Source organism: Abramis brama, assembly GCF_963993115.1.
Source record: "Abramis brama genome assembly, chromosome: 23".
NCBI classification, from domain to species: Eukaryota; Metazoa; Chordata; class Actinopteri; order Cypriniformes; family Leuciscidae; genus Abramis; species Abramis brama.
The window spans coordinates 17675779-17694984 of NC_139985.1; the positions used below are offsets into that span (position 1 = coordinate 17675779).

Below are 19206 nucleotides of genomic sequence, written 5' to 3' on the forward strand. Positions count from 1 at the left end.
TGCTCAGACCATCTTTAATCAGTCAAGGACACAAGTGTCTCTGAATAAAAATTGTATCTTTTATCTTAAAATGACCCTAAAATTCAAATCAAAAATTGTTTCAGTAAGGCAAACGGAAGAATTTAATGTTTATCCTTCATGCATAGTACTGGGCACAAAGCTGGCCAACACAAAATGACTTCTTGTTAACGAACTGATTACTTTTAATCAGATTTTCAAAAAGTTCTTTTCTCCAGCAGAGCTCACACTGAACTGACCGTTCTAAAGTAATGCATCTCATTAATGTAGCTCTTCTTGCCTCAGTGAAAACAATATGGCTATGGCTACAGTGAAATCTATCTATATGAATAGCTTCTTCTACGGTACCTGAAGGGCTTTCTCAAGTTCTTCGATGTTGCCGGCCTCCCCCACCAACACCACCCTGGTCTCAACTCTGGGCAATGCATCTGAAAAAGAGAAAAGACCACAGGCAAAGGTGAATCTCTATGGAAATAGACTGGGAGAAAATAACCTCTTGTTAAGTTTGTGCGCAGCAAACCGGTCCACACTACAGAAATGTCAGATGATATAGGGTTGACCGAGAAGGAGGGCGGTTCACTTACCCTCTGTCTCGTCTGCGTGTAGACCCAAGAAAAATTGCTCCTTTGTGGTCTCGGCCATCCGGGAGTCATAAACGGAGGAGTCCACCAGCAGGCTGCGGCCCGGCCCTAAAGTAACTATGCTGCTGTCAGCCATGGCGCTGTGACAAGGGGTGGCGACCCAGTCCTGTCCAGAATATCAAAAGCTGGAAGCCAGAGAGAAAGTAGTGAACAAGGGTAGCACAGGCACAAAAATAAGAAACAATCAATCGAGCTTCTAGGAGGGAATGAAGGATAAAGGGAGAAGAGAATCAATGCGTGTGTGCATTTTATTTATATATTTATATATATATATATATATATATATATATATATATATATATATATATATATAAAATCAAAAATTCAACTCACCAGCTGCATAAATCTAATGAGTAAGTTAATTATTCTGAATGCAGCATTACAATAATAAAATGCTGCTGCAGTTCATTAACTCCCTCGATTGAGTAACAAAACATTACATGTATATTCATTAGGGTGTACATTTTGATAGGTAATGAAATAAAGTTTCACATATTGTAAAGATCTGTCAGCTTTTTAGAGAGCAATGGTATGACAGCTGATTGGAAGCTGCAATGCACTTCAATGACATGCGCTAGCATAGGGGTGGCTAGCTAACTTCTAAACAAAAGATTTTCTTCTTAAACAGAGCCTTGTGTTTAGCTTTAAGCAAATGTATAATGAAAACTTACCGTGTAAAACTCTAGACCAGATTTGTGCTGGAAAATGTGCTGGTGAATGAAGAAACACTGAGAGTTCGGCTGGTTGCCGAACCAGCTGAGCAATCTGGGGTTAACGTTATGTTAGTCAAACTATTGATTAAAACTAACGCCTGCAAACGTAAACACCGCTGTCGTCGCAATGACACGTAAAGTTTGCCCAAAGCGCAAAATAATACGGTTAAGTTACGAAAATAAGTTTAGTTGGAATTTTAAGCCCATTGTATACGCTCATTTGATAGGTCGTTTTCTGCTCAAATCTCTCTCTGAATTCAAAAAAGCAAGCGAACATGAGAGCCTAACGCCGATTGGCTGAGAGTGAAGAGCTCGGCGGAAGTTCTGAAGCGACGCCTCTGATTGGCTTTTGAATTCAAACGGCGATGCAGTCTGTGGCTCCGTCGGTGATAGAATGACACACAATTATTTAATTGCCGGTATTTAACATTATGAATAAAACACAAGAGACTGATGTAAACACAAAATTGCAATGTAATTCATTAAAACACACAAAAAAGTCGCGACCTAAAAGACAATGTTAATCAATGAAACAATGAAAATCATTGTTTAGCCTCAGGCAAATTTAAGTCTATGTTAAGCCTTACAAACTTCACCATGCTAACCATAGTTTCCATCGATATACATTTATTGTAGGCTATATAGCCATTCATAATATAATATATAACTTAATATGGGATTTTCTTTGGTATTGTAGAAACTATATTATATTATATTATATTATATTATATTATATTATAGCCTATTATATTATAGCCTATTATATTATAGCCTATTATATTATATTATATTGTTATAAGTTCTCTTTTTTGGGGGGTGGGGTAACTGGTCTTTTAAAGGACTCAAATAATTTAAGGGAATAAAGAAAACAGCAAAATCCTAGGTTGTAGTTGCAAAGTAATCAATTGAAACTAATTCCAAATAAAATTGCCTACATGAATCATGTCAATGAATGATAGCATATTTTCATAATGTTTTGTCATCCTGACAACAAACAGCGGTGCATTATGGAGTGCAGCAAAGCAGCATCAAGAATATCAAATGTTGGCCATATATTTGGGGGGACTTGTCTCCCTCAATGTTTATAGTGGTTATGGCCCTGATTATATTATATTAATTGGTTACACTTTATTTCGATAGTCCACTTTAGACATTCTACTAACTATAAGTAACTTTTCAACTACATGTCAACTAACTCTCATTAGATTAGTAGGCTGTAGTAGACTGTCAGACTGTTATGGCTAGGTGTTAGGGTTCGGGTTAGGAGAATAAGTTGACTTTGCAAAGTTACTTATAGTCAGTAGAATGTCTGTCAGAGGATCATCAAAATAAAGTGTTAGCAGATATTAAGCAGACAGTCCACTAATACTCTAATGAGAGTTAGTTGACATAGCCTATAGTTGCAAAGTTAGTAGAATGTCTAAAGTGGACTATCAAAATAAAGTAGGCTATATTATATAATAAAAAAATATGCATCCATATTCGAAAATCCAATTATTATTTTTTTAGCCTATATGGTTTTATAGCAACTAAAACTGTAGTAACAATTGTATTTTAATGAAAAATACGGTATAGTAAATTTTTATAAGGTGAATCAAACTAAATAAAGACCATGTATGAAAATAAATGAATGCATGATTAAATTATGAAATGTAGTTTATTTCCTTAGCATTCACTCACATCTCAAATGTGAACTTTTTTGTCCGAAAGATTAAAACCTATCATCCTGCACTGTCCTGATGTGATCTCGCCCAATTATCAGCCTTTGAAATGCCCTCCGGTCATCCAAAAGTGCAGCCCCTTTCCTGCTGACAGAAGTTTCATTCTTTATTCTGCCCGGCCTGGTTTCGGGCAGGAACGGCTCCTTATAAATAGACTGCCAGGTGTCTTCAAAATCGTTAGACACCTGAAGCCAAAGTGAAGGCTGCTGGAGTGCACTTTTTTAAAATTCGGTTTCAATGCTTGTCACATCTCTTTGGGTCTTTGTGTCCCGCTCTCTCCACTCTCTCCTGCTTTACTCCTGCCGCCCCTCAGGAGTTTTTGGGGAGTTTGAAAGCACCCTCTGTAGAACAAAGCCAAGTGAATCTTGCCTGTCCCTCTCTCTCCTCGCTGTCCTTCCCTCAGACTGGCTCTTCTCTGTTGCACACTCTCTTAAAAACAAAGCTTCCAATTACAACCAAAAAACAGCCTGATGGAACACAGCTCTCAATCAGAAGTTCCTGAAGGTTCTCAAGGAGATCCGCGGAGAACATTTTGTTCATTTTATTACATTTTCATCATATTTATTAAACTTCGGTTGAGGCTTCATAGTCTCCGTATGAAAAGTCATATGGTTTTGCAATGAATGTATTTCATTATGCATATGAAAATCTACAGAGTTATGTAATACATATTCACATCAGCTGTAATATTTTCCATAGGGAAGCTGTGAAAAGCAAAATATTCACATACGTATGCACAGAATGATGATACCAAGAATTACATCGGCATTCAATATCAAATCTTTGTGCTTACTTAGATATTTACATTCAAACAAATAAAGCAACTCAATAAGATCAGATAGATATCAGAAAGAACTACTGACTACATTTAAATCGCAATCATATGTGGATATTTACGGTTATGAGACGGAACATTTGGCATCATTACTACATTCACTGTCAAACTGCGGTCCGGTTCTTCATGTCATTAGCAGGAAAGATACAGTACATCTGATTTCTGTATTGGATTCGGTTACTCTTTAGCACAAACTGACAACATTCATACAGCAGTACTGTAAAATAACAGCAAAGCTGGAATATTTATGCAACAACAATCATTTTCTGAAATATATATATAAAAAAAATCTGTAAATATTACACATTTTTACTACGTTTCGAGAGTATTTACAACCAGACCATGATAGAGATGAATATATCACGTATAGAGGCAAATATTTGAGGAAGGATTACAGATATTCAGCTTTCCAAACAGCAGAGCAACGAAGCTTTACAGATGGCTTACGCAACTTTCATGTCAGAATATAAAAGAGAGTATAAATATTGTACATATTAATTCATCAAAAGTGCTGTGTTTCTGACCAACAGTCTCATGAACAACAAAACAAATCAAGTATAGCATTTCAGTGGAGGTTTCAGCAGGACGGAAGTCTTGAGTCTCTTTCTCTCAGTGTTTTCAAAATGGCCACCTCAGTGCTGATATCATCCCGCACAACGCCCGGTGTTCACAGAGGTCCTTTGCGGTTATATTTGGATATTTCTCTTCAAATACCCCTGCATTTGCTGCTAAGGCACAGCAGAGTGAACGCACGAAGGCTGCATGCTGAATTTGCGACTCACGACTGCAGAATGTTGTCAATGTGACGTCAGCGCTGGAGAAGGCCAGAAAAGACCGGAATCTTTTCTGATTGGTCGGTCTCATCAGAACGCTCATATAGCAGCAGAGTTTATATTCCTTCAGCGGAGAAGGTGTCTGTGTGGTATTACAAAAAGCTGTTGTTGAGTATGATGTATAAGCATGGGGAAAGCGAGGACGCATCACGGGACGTTCAGCGAGCAAATCTGCTGTTCAGCATGTGTCGTCTGCGTCCTCTGTTTTGGTAAGGGCAGCGGTGCAGAGGTCACTGAAAATATCTGAAATGAAATTAAAAAGAGAAGATTAGTTACGTAACGTACAGTCTTTTCATTCAGAGCAACGGGAAACAGGTGGCAAACAAAACCAGACCTTGCAACAGCACTCCATCATAGCAAGGACAAGATCCATACAAAGAAAACAGAAAAGACATGACAAAGACGCAAAACTTTAGAGTGATTAATGTGCTTTGCGTCTTTTGAAATGGGATGAGGGAGTTTTGTTCCTGCTACGGTCAGCACAGGTGGAAGAAGCTTGAAGCGCAACATGAAAAACATACAAACACTTCAGTATATTCTGAAGCTGCAGGGCTCAACTATAAGGATGAATCTATTGGATAAGGATTTCTGTGATGGCAAAGCTGAATTATCAGCATCATTACTCATCAGTCTTCAGGGTCACATGATCCTTCAAATTCTAATATGCTGATGTATTAATGTTGGAAGCAATTGTGCTGCTTAATATATATTTTTTTTTCAGGATTCTTTGATGAATAAAAAGTTTTAAAGGGATACTCCACTTTTTTTGGAAATAGGCTCATTTTACAACTCCCCCAGAGTTAAACAGTTGAGTTTTACCATTTTCGAATCCATTCAGCTGAACTCCGGGTCTGGCGGTACCACTTTTAGCATAGCTTAGCATAGATCATTGAATCGGACAAGACCATTAGCATCTCTCTCAAAAAAATGACCAAAGAGTTTCGATATTTTTCCTATTTAAAACTTGACTCTTCTGTAGTTACATCGTGTACTAAGACCGACGGAAAATGAAAAGTTGCGATTTTCTAGGCTGATATGGCTAGGAACTATACTCTCATTCCTGCGTAATAATCAAGAAACTTTGCTGCCGTACCATGAGTCCAGCAGGCGTAATGATATCATGCAGCGCCTGAAAATAGTGCCCAGCTCGGTAACTTCCAATGTAAGAAAATCGCAACTTTACATTTTCCGTCATTTTACACGATGTAACTACAGAAGAGTCAAGTTTTAAATAGGAAAAATATCGAAACTCTTTGGTAAATTTTTTGAGAGAGATGCGAATGGTCCTGTCCGATTCAATGATCTATGCTAAGCTATGCTAAAAGTGGTACCGCCAGACCCGGAGTTTGGCTGAATGGATTCGAAAACGGTAAAACTCAACTGTTTAACTCTGGGGGAGTTGTAAAATGAGCCTATTTCCAAAAAAAGTGGAGTATCCCTTTAAAAGAACATCATTTATTTAATCATTAAGACTACTTTATATCTTTTCTAACAATATAAATCTTTACCATCACTTTTTTTATTTATCAATTTAACACATCCTTGCTGAATAAAAGTTTTTTTTTTTATTCAGCAAGGACAGAAGACAGAAAAAAGAAATACTGACCTCAAACTTTTGAACGGTAGTGTATATTGTTACAAAATATTTATATTTTGAATAAATGCTGCTCTTTTTAACTATTTATTCATCAATGAATCCTGAAAATAAGTATCACAGGTTCCAAAAAAATATTAAAGGGATATTTCGCCGCTGGAAAGATGAATGTTTATTTAAATTGGGTCATTCATGTAGTAGAAATGTGAAATTATTATAAAATTATAATATAAAATTTAGAAGTTGGTGCCTTCTAGACTGAGAACAGCCAGAAAATGTATTTTTGGCTCATGTGGATGAAAAGACAACAACTCCCAGAATGCACTTGCTTCGCTGTCCTACGAGGCCACGCCCAAGCCACGCCTACCGGTTACAGAGGGCAGTATCGGAAGAAATGATACAACTAGGCTACTAGTTGACTCGAAACTGAAAAGACGCTGTTGTATCGTGAGATCCCACCTCCTATGGGCGGGTTGAAAACATGCGGAACTAGCTCCTACTACTGGCTGTAGTCTCTAGCCTCTGGACAAAAAAGCCTCCGATGACGCAAAATGACGATTATTGCGTCATCTGAGTTTTTTTTCCAGACACACAATACAGAAATATCTCGTCTCATGGGGACATGAGGGAGGGAAGCACGATCATTTGAAAATACTACCGGGTTTCTACTGATACAAAGCTAATTCTACTGATAAAAGCTAATGCTAATCGGTGAAGTATCCCTTTAAGCAGCACAACTGTTTCCAACATTGATAATTGATAATTGAACATCAAATCAGAATATTTGAATGCTTTCTGAAGGATCATGTGACACTGAAGACTGGAGTAATGATGCTGAAAATTCAGCTTTGCATCACAGAAATATATTATATATTAAAGTATATTAAAATAGAAAAACATTATTTTAGATTGTAATAATATTTCACAATATTACTGTATTTTTATGTATTTTTGATTAAATAAATGCAGACTTGAGAGACTTCTTTTAAAAACATTAAAAATAGTAATAAAAATGTATATATTTTTAGACTTTTAACATTGTCACAAAAAAAATCTAATCAATGTTTTTCTTTTAAAATTAATTAATCAAATAATCTTGAATTTTTTTGCTATAAATTCTGAAAAATATTAAGCAGCACAACTGTTTTAATCAATATATTTGAAATATATTACTATATTACAGTTACAGTTTTATATTACAAATATATTACAGTTTTTACTGTATATTTACTGTATGCATATATTTTGTGGTCAGTGTTAACAGGGCAAACATCCATAGAGTTGAGTCCAGAGCTGCCTCTGCTCTTAGTCAAAGCTTTATATGCAGCACCTTGTTATTAGTATAGCAAAAGTCTGAGAAAACCAGTCAAACAAGACGGAGAGTGGCATAATGAGCACGCCAAGGTTTCATGGAATGAAGTGCATGCCTGTGGAGGTGATGTCATGCACACCTCTTAAAAAAGAGGAAAAAAAAGCAGACTGCAAACAGGTGCCTCCGTCAGTCTCGCCGTTCACTGACCTAGATCTCAAATTACAGCCGGTATGTTTCACGACGGTGTCTTGTGTGCATTCACATGTAAGATGTGTAAGAGCGAGAAGGGACTGAGTGACATGAGAGGTCAAAGTGCATCATCTAATGCATCGCCATAAAAGATGTAACCCTCATAAAGTATGCGCTAAATATATCTGAATGAATTTTATGGTGACCATCAGTCTGAACTAAGTGTGTTCAGAGTGGTGATGTCAGTCATGCCCTTCTGCTGCTCCTCCTGGGATTGGTGTGCGGTACCAGAGTTACTGTAAAGGTCTACTTCTTCTGCTGTGGACTGCAGGACAGTGGGTGGCACCAGTCCTGTCTTCTGAGTTCTAAGGTTCTTGACTAGCCTAGAACATGAGAGACAGTGTTCATCTTCAACGGCAGCACGAACATAGAGGACCTGGAGCTCAACAAGGGCTCAATATGATTGGCTGATTCCTTGGAATTTTCATTCAAATGACGAAAGAGGTTTGATGGACCTGTTATATATGGTGGCCCACAACACAAAACAATGTACTAAGCAAAAAATTAAGCCACATCACAACAGAAACTCAGCTGACTACTAGATATCCAAATCTGACCTACGTGTTTCCAGCAAGACCATAACATTGTAATGGACAAACGTCTGATCTAAAACGTATATTTAGTCAACTTAAATCCAAAACATTGACTTAGCACGTTTTCCAAGTTGACACTGCCCCCTTGTGGTCAGGAGCAGTTTCGTGAATTTAGTTGCAGTTAAAAATGTCTTTGCTCTGTACATTTTAGTGTTGTGCACCTATGGCTGTAATAGTTATAGGTTAAGCTACATTTATTCAGTTAGGCTTCTTTTTTTTTTTTTTTTTTTTTTTACGGAGCCCATAAAGGAATATGGTAATGGGAAAATTGAGATAGGAGGAAAATCTAAAAACTAAAGCTGTTTTCGAAATCACCCCCTATAACCTCATTCACTATTCCCTACATTACTTCACTAATATAGTCGACTTAAAGGAGTGAATGAAAACGAGTGAGCGAATTCGTACATTGAGTGCATCGGGGGAAAAAGCTGAAATAAGAAATAACTGTCGATTTAATCCCTGATTCTAGGAGATCACACTGTAAAAAGAATAGCTGGTGCTGATGTTTAAGTCATTTCAACTTAAATTACATTAAACTGACTTAAAAAAAACTTGGGTCAAGTTTAATAAGAGTACACTATAAAAGTTGCACATGATTTTGTAGGTTAAAACTGAGTTTTATTGGTTATACTGTGGGATACTGGGATTATGTTGTGATATTGGCGAATAAAATATGAATGTAGACAGTACAGCCCAACCACAACAAGTTTTTTGGCTGTGTATTGCATACACTCCTCCTGACACAACTGAGCAAACTCTAGCATCCTGTGGTTCAAGCTACCTTAACTTTAGCTTGACTCTGCACAATGTCAAAACATCCACATCCATGAAAGCCTGAAAACTTCTTGTGAAGGGTTTTAGGGGGTTGATTGGTGAGCAAAGAAAACTTTGAAACACTCTACAAAGCAGAAAAATGACTGGAGACAGTTTTCAAGATTAAATATGTATGAGATACTTCAGAATATGGCTGGCTTTTTCATTTTAGTGAAGAAATGTTAGATTAGGTGGTATTTAGCACCCCCAAAAGTATTAGAACCCTGTGAAACCTCTCTTTCATCTTTTCATCAATTGGGTAAATGAAAAATAAGGGTGTAAAAAGAATAATAAAGTAGAAAAAATAGCCAATTTCTTAAAAATACACTTAGAAATGTTGGTTTCACCAACCATTTTTAGGGAAGTTTCAATTTAACAACTCTGAAAATGCCATTTGGCATAATAAAAGATTTTCATTAATATTATATCATTAAGATGAGTACATTCATGTTTATATAAGAGAAAAGATATTATATATATATAATTTCTTAAAAAAAAAATAAAAATAAAAAAAAAAATATATATATATATATATATATATATATATATATATATATATATATTTTTTTTTTTTTTTTTTTAAGAAATTATATATATATAATATCTTTTCTCTTGAAAAGGTAAAGGATTACTCTTATTTCCTGTAATTTAATTACAGTTAACTTCTGATGTGATTGCATTAAATACTGTACAACAGTTCTATATAAAACAATAGTGCATTTAGCATAAAAATGTCATGTTAAACTGTATGTAATTAATATAATCTTCTCTTTACACACTTTGGTTAGTTCAAGAATAATTTATGCAATTGCATTTTGTTTATTTGAAAGAATTAAAAGTCCAGTTTCGTGTCTATATCCTTGTATTGTTCAGCTGGTCGAGGTTGATATGAGAATACTTTTAGAAATAGTAATTAGTACAGTAATAGCTTGTAAATAAATTACTTTTTTTGGGGTAACTTACCCAAGGCGTTATATACATATGTATGTGTGTGTTGGGACTTGCCCATCATAAAAAGGTATATTTTAAAAATTAAAGAGAGGATAAAAAATATTTTAAGGGACTTTAGGTGGTCTGAAGGTGTCTCTGGAATATAATTTCCTGTTCTATGCTTTTTATGCTTTTTAACGTGTTTCCTGCCTGTCGGTTGCTCTACATGCCTTTTGGGTTTTTCAAATATTCATAAGCAGTGAAGCAGTTTTGGTGAAATATATTTTGTTCTCTTCAAGAATATAATTTATTTAATGAGCTTTTTTCTTTTCTTCATTAACATCAGGGCAGGTTTATCACCCTGACAAAAATTACTTTTCTTATAAAAAATAAAAATAGACACATCATAATAAACCGATCCGGACAAAAAAAAAAAAAAAAAAGACCTAATTTAAAGGCCCAATTTCTAAATAGAGAATGGCTTGGTTGAATAAAATCAACAAATTACTGATTCTGATAACATTTTCATGAAACTCCTATTTTGACTGTGTGGGGTATTTAAAAGCAAAACCTTTGAATAATGACATTAACAATGAGACCTCAAACAAAATGAACTACGTGAGAGTTTCGTTAGTGATTGTCAGGTTTTTAGTGAAGCCATCTTGAACGACTGCATCATGTGACTCCTGCAGGTATATATCTGGCTGGAGGCTTTCCTCATTACTCACCAGTGGCCATTCTCTGACTCTTCCAGGAATTGTACTAACTCTCCAGCCTCTACGGAAAGATCCTGAGCGGTTCCCGACTCGTACGTCAGCTGCACCTGATAGCGATCATTATCCCCCTTAAGAGAGAGACAAAGATATGCATAATTTATTTCAGGGTCATGGCACCAGATATTGTGTTTATTGGAACTGGGAGGAAATGGGCAGGAAAAGTTAGATTCATACAAACGCCTGCATTTAGTCATTCTTATCAGAGAAATCTCATCAGTTGTTTATTCAAGGATGCCCTCTGGTGGTAGGAACCATGTATGTGCAGTTTAATTCCCTCTAGCCACCATTAAAGAGGTTCTGAATGACTTTATGCTGAATAGCTGCTATTAAGCCTCACTTCTGAAGCAGATCTCCACTCCTCATGCATCAGGCAGGATTAAACACAGAGACACTCCTCTGGGTGTTTAAGAGTCAAAGATAATCTGGCCTCCTTTCTGTATTAACTGTAAAATGTTGCTATCTTTTATCTGAGCTCACTTAAAATCAGCAAAAAAAAATAATTTTTTTTATTTTAAAGGGACAGTTAAAGGGATAGTTCACCCAAAAATTTAAATTTTGTCATTAATTACTCAATTACATTGAGTAGGTGTGGTTCCAAACCTGTAAGATTTTCGTTCATCTTCGCAATACAAATAAAGAGATTTTTGATGAAATCTGAGAGATTTCTGTCCCTCCATTGACTTATACGCAACTACCACTTTGACGCTTCAAATAGTTCATAAAGAGATTGTAAAAGTAATCCATATGAATTTAGTCAAATTGTTTTCATTTTAAACTACGGGTATTCTTGCCAATTTCTTAAAAAGGAACCGTAATATTCTGTGAAAATATTTAATGTGTGTGAAAAAGTAAATAGTAAGTGATATTTAAAAATAATTTAAAATGTATATTAAATAAATGCAAAAATTTACATTTTTATATTAAAATATTAATAATTATTATTACTATTATTGACATGGGAGATTAAATGAGAGTAATGGCAGAAACTCTATTTTTTAGTATTATCCTATAATATTTTTTGTCCCTCAATACAAAATTGGAAGGTGAGATATGTGGACAAAATGTGGATGAAGACGTTTACGTTTTTGTTATGTCCTTCATCCTCTCCATCTGAGGAAATGGAGAGTTCTTCAGCACTAGAAGGAATGGTCTCAAAATCCTCAGCGTCCATTGATGGCAGACGCCGTTGACTCCATCCTGGAAATAATACACACGAGTTAACATCATTCAGTAAAAACCTTACGAGAGACGACACTCGGGGAATAGTGCTTGAGTTTGCCGGGAAAAAAAAGGAAAAAAATCTTCTGTGAAAGGAAGACAAGATGTTGAAGCACTCAATGAAAATAACTCTGACTGATTCTGTCACTGTCAGGCATCGAATGAGGAATGAAAATAGACGAAAACACCTGAGAGAACCCAATATGATTGGCATATCACTGCCTGTTTTCACATGATTACCTGGTTGAGACGCAGACCTCGGCACAGCGGGCTTGGTACCGGCGGTACCTTTACTTTTGCTCTCAGCGGGAAGTGAACCTCGTACGGTGTCTGTGAGAAAATTCACTGTTTTATCAAACATGACCTCTATGATAGTAGCGATGCATGTGAAACAAAACCTCATGCACAAATCAGCCACAGTTAACTGCCAAAACAAATGTCAAAATAGCAACAGGAAGTCACTCGCACCCTGAAATGTACACATAACCTTATCCGACAAATAGAGAGCAGCACAACAGAGGGAAAAGACAGATTTGGAGGATGATACACGCTTGATCTGAACTGAAAGCCACCACCACAACACCACGGCGCAAGCATAAACACTTGAAATCAGAATAGATCAAAACAAGCTTGAAATCTGGTAGATTAATGCAGGCTAAACAACAGATAAGGCTTTTTCAAAAAGTGTTTGTAGCATCTGTAAGAATGGGTTGGAAATGACAAATCAGTAATGTTTGGCCATCCATGCCATCATTTTTCAGTTAAAGTGTTTATTAATTTATGGCTTTCTTGGACTTTCTCGTAGGGTTATAATAGCTGTATAATTTCAGACTGTTCTTGCAGATTTTAGTCAAGATTAACTTAATAAATATTCAATGAAAAAATACTGAAACAAGTAAAATAAATATTAGCATGTAAGAAAATATTAGCATGTAAGAAATGCATGTACAAATCTATTTTAAATTAATTACAATTCTTTTTTAATAATAACGCAATTTATAAAATGATAAATTCGTGTAAAAATGTAAACATTATACCATTCATTATAATGTATTTTGTTTTCTATTGAGCCCTGTTATAGATGTAAATAATAAATATAATATTATAAATATAATACATTTTATATTTTAAAATTAGAAAGTACAATTTAAAATTATAAAAACTTTTTAAATAAATGTTAGTTATTAGTGCGGTCAAATCGATAAATCGCGATTAATTGCATCTAACTAAGTGTATATGTATATGTATGTATATATATATATATATATATATATATATATATATATATATATATATATTATATATATGTGTGTGTGTGTGTGTGTGTACACTACAGACCCATATATGTATGCATATATATATATATATATATTATGTAATGCGATTAATTGATTTGACAGCACTAATGTGAGTGTGTGTATGTACACACACACATACATACACATATATTATTATTATTATTTTTAAATATTTACAGCCCTGTTAATGAATGTAAACCAAAAGGTCTAAGGTTCAGGTCCTAGTAGAGGTGATCCGACAACTAAAAAGATTTTAGAAGATCACATACTTCCATGGTATCTCCAAATTGTCCCAAAATAACTGTCCTGGTAAATAGTGTCCTGTTGCTTTGAATAAAACCATCTGGCCTCTTACTATAGACAATAAATGAATAAAAAAAAAAAAAAAAAAAAAAAAAAACATCTTACAAGGACTATTTTCAGCATGCAACATGCCGTGCTTTCCATGTGGTACCTTCATAGCCAAAAGGTGTTGGGTCGCTCTTGATCTGATGCCTCTTGCTCTTAAGGCTAGAGGAGAGAGGAACTAAACACAAACATGCATTTCTTTTAGGAAAGAAGTCCAGCTCATCTATCACATTCTTTCAACCTATCCATCCAAGATTAATAATCACACTAATTTTTCATTATTCCCCTGCAGTTGCAACGCTTTCATCACAATAAAAGAGAATAATGGGCCCACAAGAAACAAAAGGCTCATGTGCATCTAAATTCTCATTCACATTCCCAGAGCTGCACAACGGGGCTTCATTGCTAAATGTCATCCCAGATCCCAAATGTCAACTTATCAAGAGTCAGTATTTATTATTCAGTGCAGCTGTCTCTTCATGTTTTTTAGGGGATTCATTTGCTACAAAGTGCACAGTTTGATTCTGTGCATTTCAAACATTTTATATGAGCAGCAATGAAGGAGCTTGAGATGTCAAAGGTTGATAGTAAAATACCAAAAAATGTATAACAATGCCAGTTTCAGTTCTAAGGAGGTGGGCTACAGGACTTTCAGGTTCGGCCAGAGTTGGGATATTGGGTTCCCAGTGTGCTAAGCCATTGAATAGGTGGGATAGGCCCACCCATATATATATATATATATATATATATATATATATATATATATATATATATATATATATATATATATATATATATATATATATATAATGTGTCTAAAATGCATATGCACAGTTCAGTTGTACTATAACGTTTGTCCTCTTTACCTTAACGCTGTTAAACTGAATGTGTGAAGTCGATTGTTAGTTCACATGTGTTCAGAGGGGATCATGCACGTGAGTAAAACCACACAAGCGGTGTTTTGTACCTTTAGTGCGCGGTGCAGAGGCGGAGCTGACAGTTGAGGCTAAGGAAAAGCGGCGTGTGACTTCAGTCTCCTTAGCTGCAGGTTCTGAAGTCAAAGGAAGGGATGGGTTAGTAGTTAGTCTGATTTAAGAGAAAACCGGATAAAGTGGTGAAATGAGAGACAGGCGGATGGAAGTTAGTACACATTCTCTGACATGTTGAGCAATGGTTCTTTTGAGGGTTGCAAAAGAATACAGTTTCCTGCTCGCTCTCATTTCTTTTCTGTTGATATCTCTCTGTACTTTTCCATCTACTGAAATACAGTGATGGTGGGAAGTCAGATGTTTATTTTAACACAAAAGGAAGTAAAAAAGGATAGCAGAGAATGACAATGGATGTATTTGGAAGATGTAGAATTAAAATAAATTTAAGAAAAATCAAAGAAATGTACCTAACTGTAATTTTACAAAACTTGATGCCGACTTGACAAAGGTTTTACAGACAGACAGATAGATTGTTGATCTTGCTTTGGCCTTTAGGCAATTCAAGTCAATGGCACCTATGAATTAGAAACATCCTACTAAAATGCCAGTACTGTTTTGAAAATGTCAAGAGAATAGTGTAAGCTCAGTGTAACACTACACTATGACGTTTGCTTGTGCTTGAAGTATCTCAGTTCTTCTGTTGTCTTCAGCGGAGGCTGCCCTGCTTTGCACACAATTCAAATTCCTCTGAGAATTTGAATGTTCTATGATGGCAAAGCTCTTGAGGTTCCCACATTCCTTTCAGAAGTCAAATAAAAGGCAATACGTGATCTCGGAGACGACTGACAGAGAGTGATGACAATGAATTTTTACAACAGGGGCAACAGGCACACATCAGAATGAGATGATAGATGAGTCCAAATAGAGACGAGCCATGGTGCTGTGCCGTTACCTGCGGGAAGAGACCTGCGGTTTGACAGGCCCTGTAAGGTGAAGCGCTTTCTAGCAAGAGCAGATCGCTCTGAGCCGAGGCTGGCTGAAGCGTCAGCTATAAGAGGAGGGGAGGAGAGGACTGCGGTTAAAGAAGCAGGTAGGAAAGGTGAGGTGAACAGCAGGGAAACGAGAGCAAGAAGGATCTGTCATGAAATAAAAATGCTTAGTCTGTGATAAGGTTGGGAATCAAAAATCGAAAAATTCAATTTCTGGAATTGGATCCTTAGGGTCAGGAATCAGGTACTTGTTACAAAATAAAAATTTGATTTCTCTTATCGATTCCTTTGTGTGCATTTTAATATGACTTTAAACCATTCAAGCGCATAAAGACCCGCGCACTTTTTTCCACATCCAAAACTTAAGCACAGAAAGCCACCTCTCATACTATATAGTGCGCGATAATGAACTTCCGTTCAGTTCCCTTCCACGTCTTTTTGCACTTGAAAGGACAAATACTCACAAAAACATGTCAAAATATTCTTGTAAACACAGTCGTTATGTCTTAAGTGAACGTAAACCGTTGACAAAGAAAACGCATAACAGTATATTGGATCTGTGCGGCTCTTAAAGTGACAGCAGCCTAATATTCCTGCTGCGGCGTCTAATCAAACAACAAAAGACAAAGAGAAAATTCAGTCGCCGTTCTTGACTAAATAACTTTTGTAACTATATTTGTAATGCATAGTTTATTTATAAAGTGCAGTCTTATTTTACATTTGATTACAGTTTCTGTACCTGAATACCTGAAAATCTTAAAACACTGTTTATTTCAATCGCATCTTTGTTCAGTTGTATTTATTTGTGCAATTGCTAATTTGTTTATTTGTTCTTATTTAATCACGGAGTGTTTACTTGTCTTTAATAATGCTTGAAATTTATATAAGTTAATATTGGTATGGTATTTTTAAACCATAGGCAAAAGTTCCTTGTATAAGTGTTCTTTAGCCTGTTTATTTTTGTTCATGGTATTCAACTACAACGTTTTGCAATCAGACTTAGAATAAATATGAATGATATCTAAGTTTTTTTGTTTTGTTTTTACCTTATTGGAATCGAAATTAGGAATCAATAAGAATCAGAATTGATCAGAAGCAGAATCGGAATCGTTAAAATTCAAACGATACCCAACCCAAGTCTGTGACAGATAAGTAAAATCTACATTATGTTGTATTATGCTCGGTAGATATTGCATTAGCACCGCCTTTTTTTTATTTATTTTTTAAAGCATGGGGTAACCACAATCCGTGACATAACGGATGTTTTAGCTGTGTCAAAGACTAAGATGAGACATGTTTATGAGTGTAAAACATCTCCAGCTCAGGTCAGAGACTCTTAATCCTCCGCTGCAGTTGAACACAACACTGCCTCCAGGCTGAGTTTGTCAGGAGCGCTGGGTCAGCACACAGAGGACTTCTATCCTCAGAGGAACTAAACACCTGTCACAATCCTTTACTCATTCAAAATCTGCAACCAGGCAGGACGGAGAGACCAAATATAGCGATATTTACCCCAAACCACCCCTCCATCTTAACCAGACACCAGCACACACAGGTGAGGTACAAGGGAGAAGTCCAGGTCAGACCAACCGGAGATTGGAAGATTCATCACGCTCATCCAGATGTTAATGACATTTTAACTGAGCCTCATCTTAAATCACCTCACCAAGGAGAATGAATCTGTGAAGTGCTTACCAGTAACCAATTACCCGGTGGCAATTTTACAGCCATTACAGCAGAGATTAGAGATAATGGCCAAATTAAAGAAAATGCACTAAATGGTTAAAAAAGTAAGCAGGAGCGAGGAAGACAGACAACACTCTGAGCTAAATAGACTTTCTCCTCAAGACCACAAATCTGGAATGCTTGTTGACCGTTTGGCTCTGAAGGACAAATAGTGCTGTTTGCTTGGTTGGTTAGAGAAACTGTAGGTTTGCACTGTTTGGGTATGAGATTTAGAAGGGTTCTCACCTCGTTTCTGACGCATATTTGGGCCTGTGTCACGTCTGTAGCCTGTTTCAGGACTGGAAGAGTCTGACTGTCGGAGAGCTGTTTTGCGCATATATCTGTCAAAGAAAGCAAAGTCAGCTAACATAATGGTACAGTTATAATCGAAATTATTCAACCCCCATTGCAAATCAAGTTTATTGGCAACATTTACAAACATTTTTAGCTGTTTGCAATGAACAAATCAAACAAAAGTAATTGAAATAACAATGAGTGGTTTCCCCAAATTCAACTGAAAATGCACCTTTTAATGACTTCCGCAGTCTCAAAATTACTCACCCCCCTGAATAGAATCCCTCACAACAGGACAAATCTGCAAAACAGGTGTTGTCTCAAGCACACCTGATGCAACTTATCATTAAGGGCTTCATTAGTTGCACCAGGTGTGCTTAAGTTAGAACACATGAAATATCTGAACTGGCTAGGTTTGTTGAGTGTCACAGTTGACTGCATGTTATAAATATGGCTAAGAAATAAGTTTAAAAAATGGTCCATGAAGTTAAGAGAAGATATCATCGCCTTTCACAAGCAAGGAACAGAATACAAATTCTGCACTTAATATTCCTGGAGACACCGTTGGAAGCATAGTTTTCAATTTCAAAGTTAAAGGAACAGTGGTTACACTACCTGGGCGGGGCAGAAAAAGGAAGCTATCAACGGCTGCAACCAGATTTCTGAGAGGGCAGGTTCAGAACAACCTTGTAGTGACTGCAAAAGTCCTGCAGCAAGACTTGGTGGCATCAGGCACTGAGGTTTCAGCTTGCACAGTAAGAAGCATACTAAACGCATGTGGTTTTCATGGAGATGTACACCACTATAGACCCAAAAACACAAGAAAAGTGCTCAAAATCATATAAATAAGCCACAGAAGTTTTGGGATTCTGTTCTGTGGAGCGATGAAACAAAACTTGAACTTTTCGGCCCTATGGATCAGCGGTATGTCTGGAGGAAGAAGAATGAAGCATATGCTGAAAAGAACACTCTGCCTACAGTTACGCATGGTGGGGCTCGGTGATGCTCTGGGGATGCTTTGCATCTTCTGGCACTGGAAACCTGCAGCATGTTGGAAGGCATGATGGATTTATTGAAGTATCAGGAAATGCTAGGAGAAACGTCCTGCCGTTAGAAAGGAAGTTGAAGCTTCCAACAGGACAATGATTCCAAGCATACCTCAAATTCCACCAAGGCTTGGTTGTAGAAGTAGTCCTGGAAAATCCAACAGTGGCCATCACAGTCACCTGACTTGAACCTCATAGAAAATCTCTGGTGGGATTTAAAGAAGGCGGTTGCAGAACCCAAAAATATTACTGAACTGGAGGATTCCCCAGAAACGCTGCCAGAAGCTGGTGTCTGGTTATACATCTCGTTTGCAGCAGGTCATAACAGCAA

General features: G+C 36.4%; 2 protein-coding genes across 11 annotated transcripts in view; both read right to left on the reverse strand.

The window, feature by feature from the left end:
- ect2 (epithelial cell transforming 2) overlaps positions 1-1663 on the reverse strand; it is a 31869-nt gene extending 30206 nt beyond the window's left edge. For 2 of the 5 annotated variants that reach the window (XM_084101570.1, XM_084101571.1), the window contains exons 1-3: positions 1331-1639; positions 603-784; positions 367-446 (exon numbers count right to left, since the gene is read on the reverse strand). In XM_084101570.1, coding sequence (XP_083957696.1) covers positions 367-446; positions 603-735 — 213 coding nt within the window. In that variant the 5' untranslated portion in view covers positions 736-784; positions 1331-1639. Of the gene's footprint in view, positions 1-366; positions 447-602; positions 785-1330 lie in introns of all 5 variants that reach the window. The other 3 variants (XM_084101569.1, XM_084101568.1, XM_084101572.1) reach the window with 2 other exon arrangements.
- Positions 1664-3010: 1347 nt separating this feature from the next.
- Positions 3011-19206, reverse strand: part of mcf2l2 (MCF.2 cell line derived transforming sequence-like 2) — a 76673-nt gene continuing 60477 nt past the window's right edge. For 5 of the 6 annotated variants that reach the window (XM_084100580.1, XM_084100579.1, XM_084100582.1 and 2 more), the window contains 9 exons: positions 17782-17876; positions 15774-15869; positions 14860-14943; positions 13999-14070; positions 12487-12576; positions 12110-12225; positions 10981-11096; positions 8145-8239; positions 3011-5004 (listed from right to left, as the gene is read on the reverse strand). In XM_084100580.1, coding sequence (XP_083956706.1) covers positions 4940-5004; positions 8145-8239; positions 10981-11096; positions 12110-12225; positions 12487-12576; positions 13999-14070; positions 14860-14943; positions 15774-15869; positions 17782-17876 — 829 coding nt within the window. In that variant the 3' untranslated portion in view covers positions 3011-4939. The remainder of the gene's footprint in view (positions 5005-8144; positions 8240-10980; positions 11097-12109; positions 12226-12486; positions 12577-13998; positions 14071-14859; positions 14944-15773; positions 15870-17781; positions 17877-19206) is intronic. The other variant, XM_084100583.1, reaches the window with a different exon arrangement.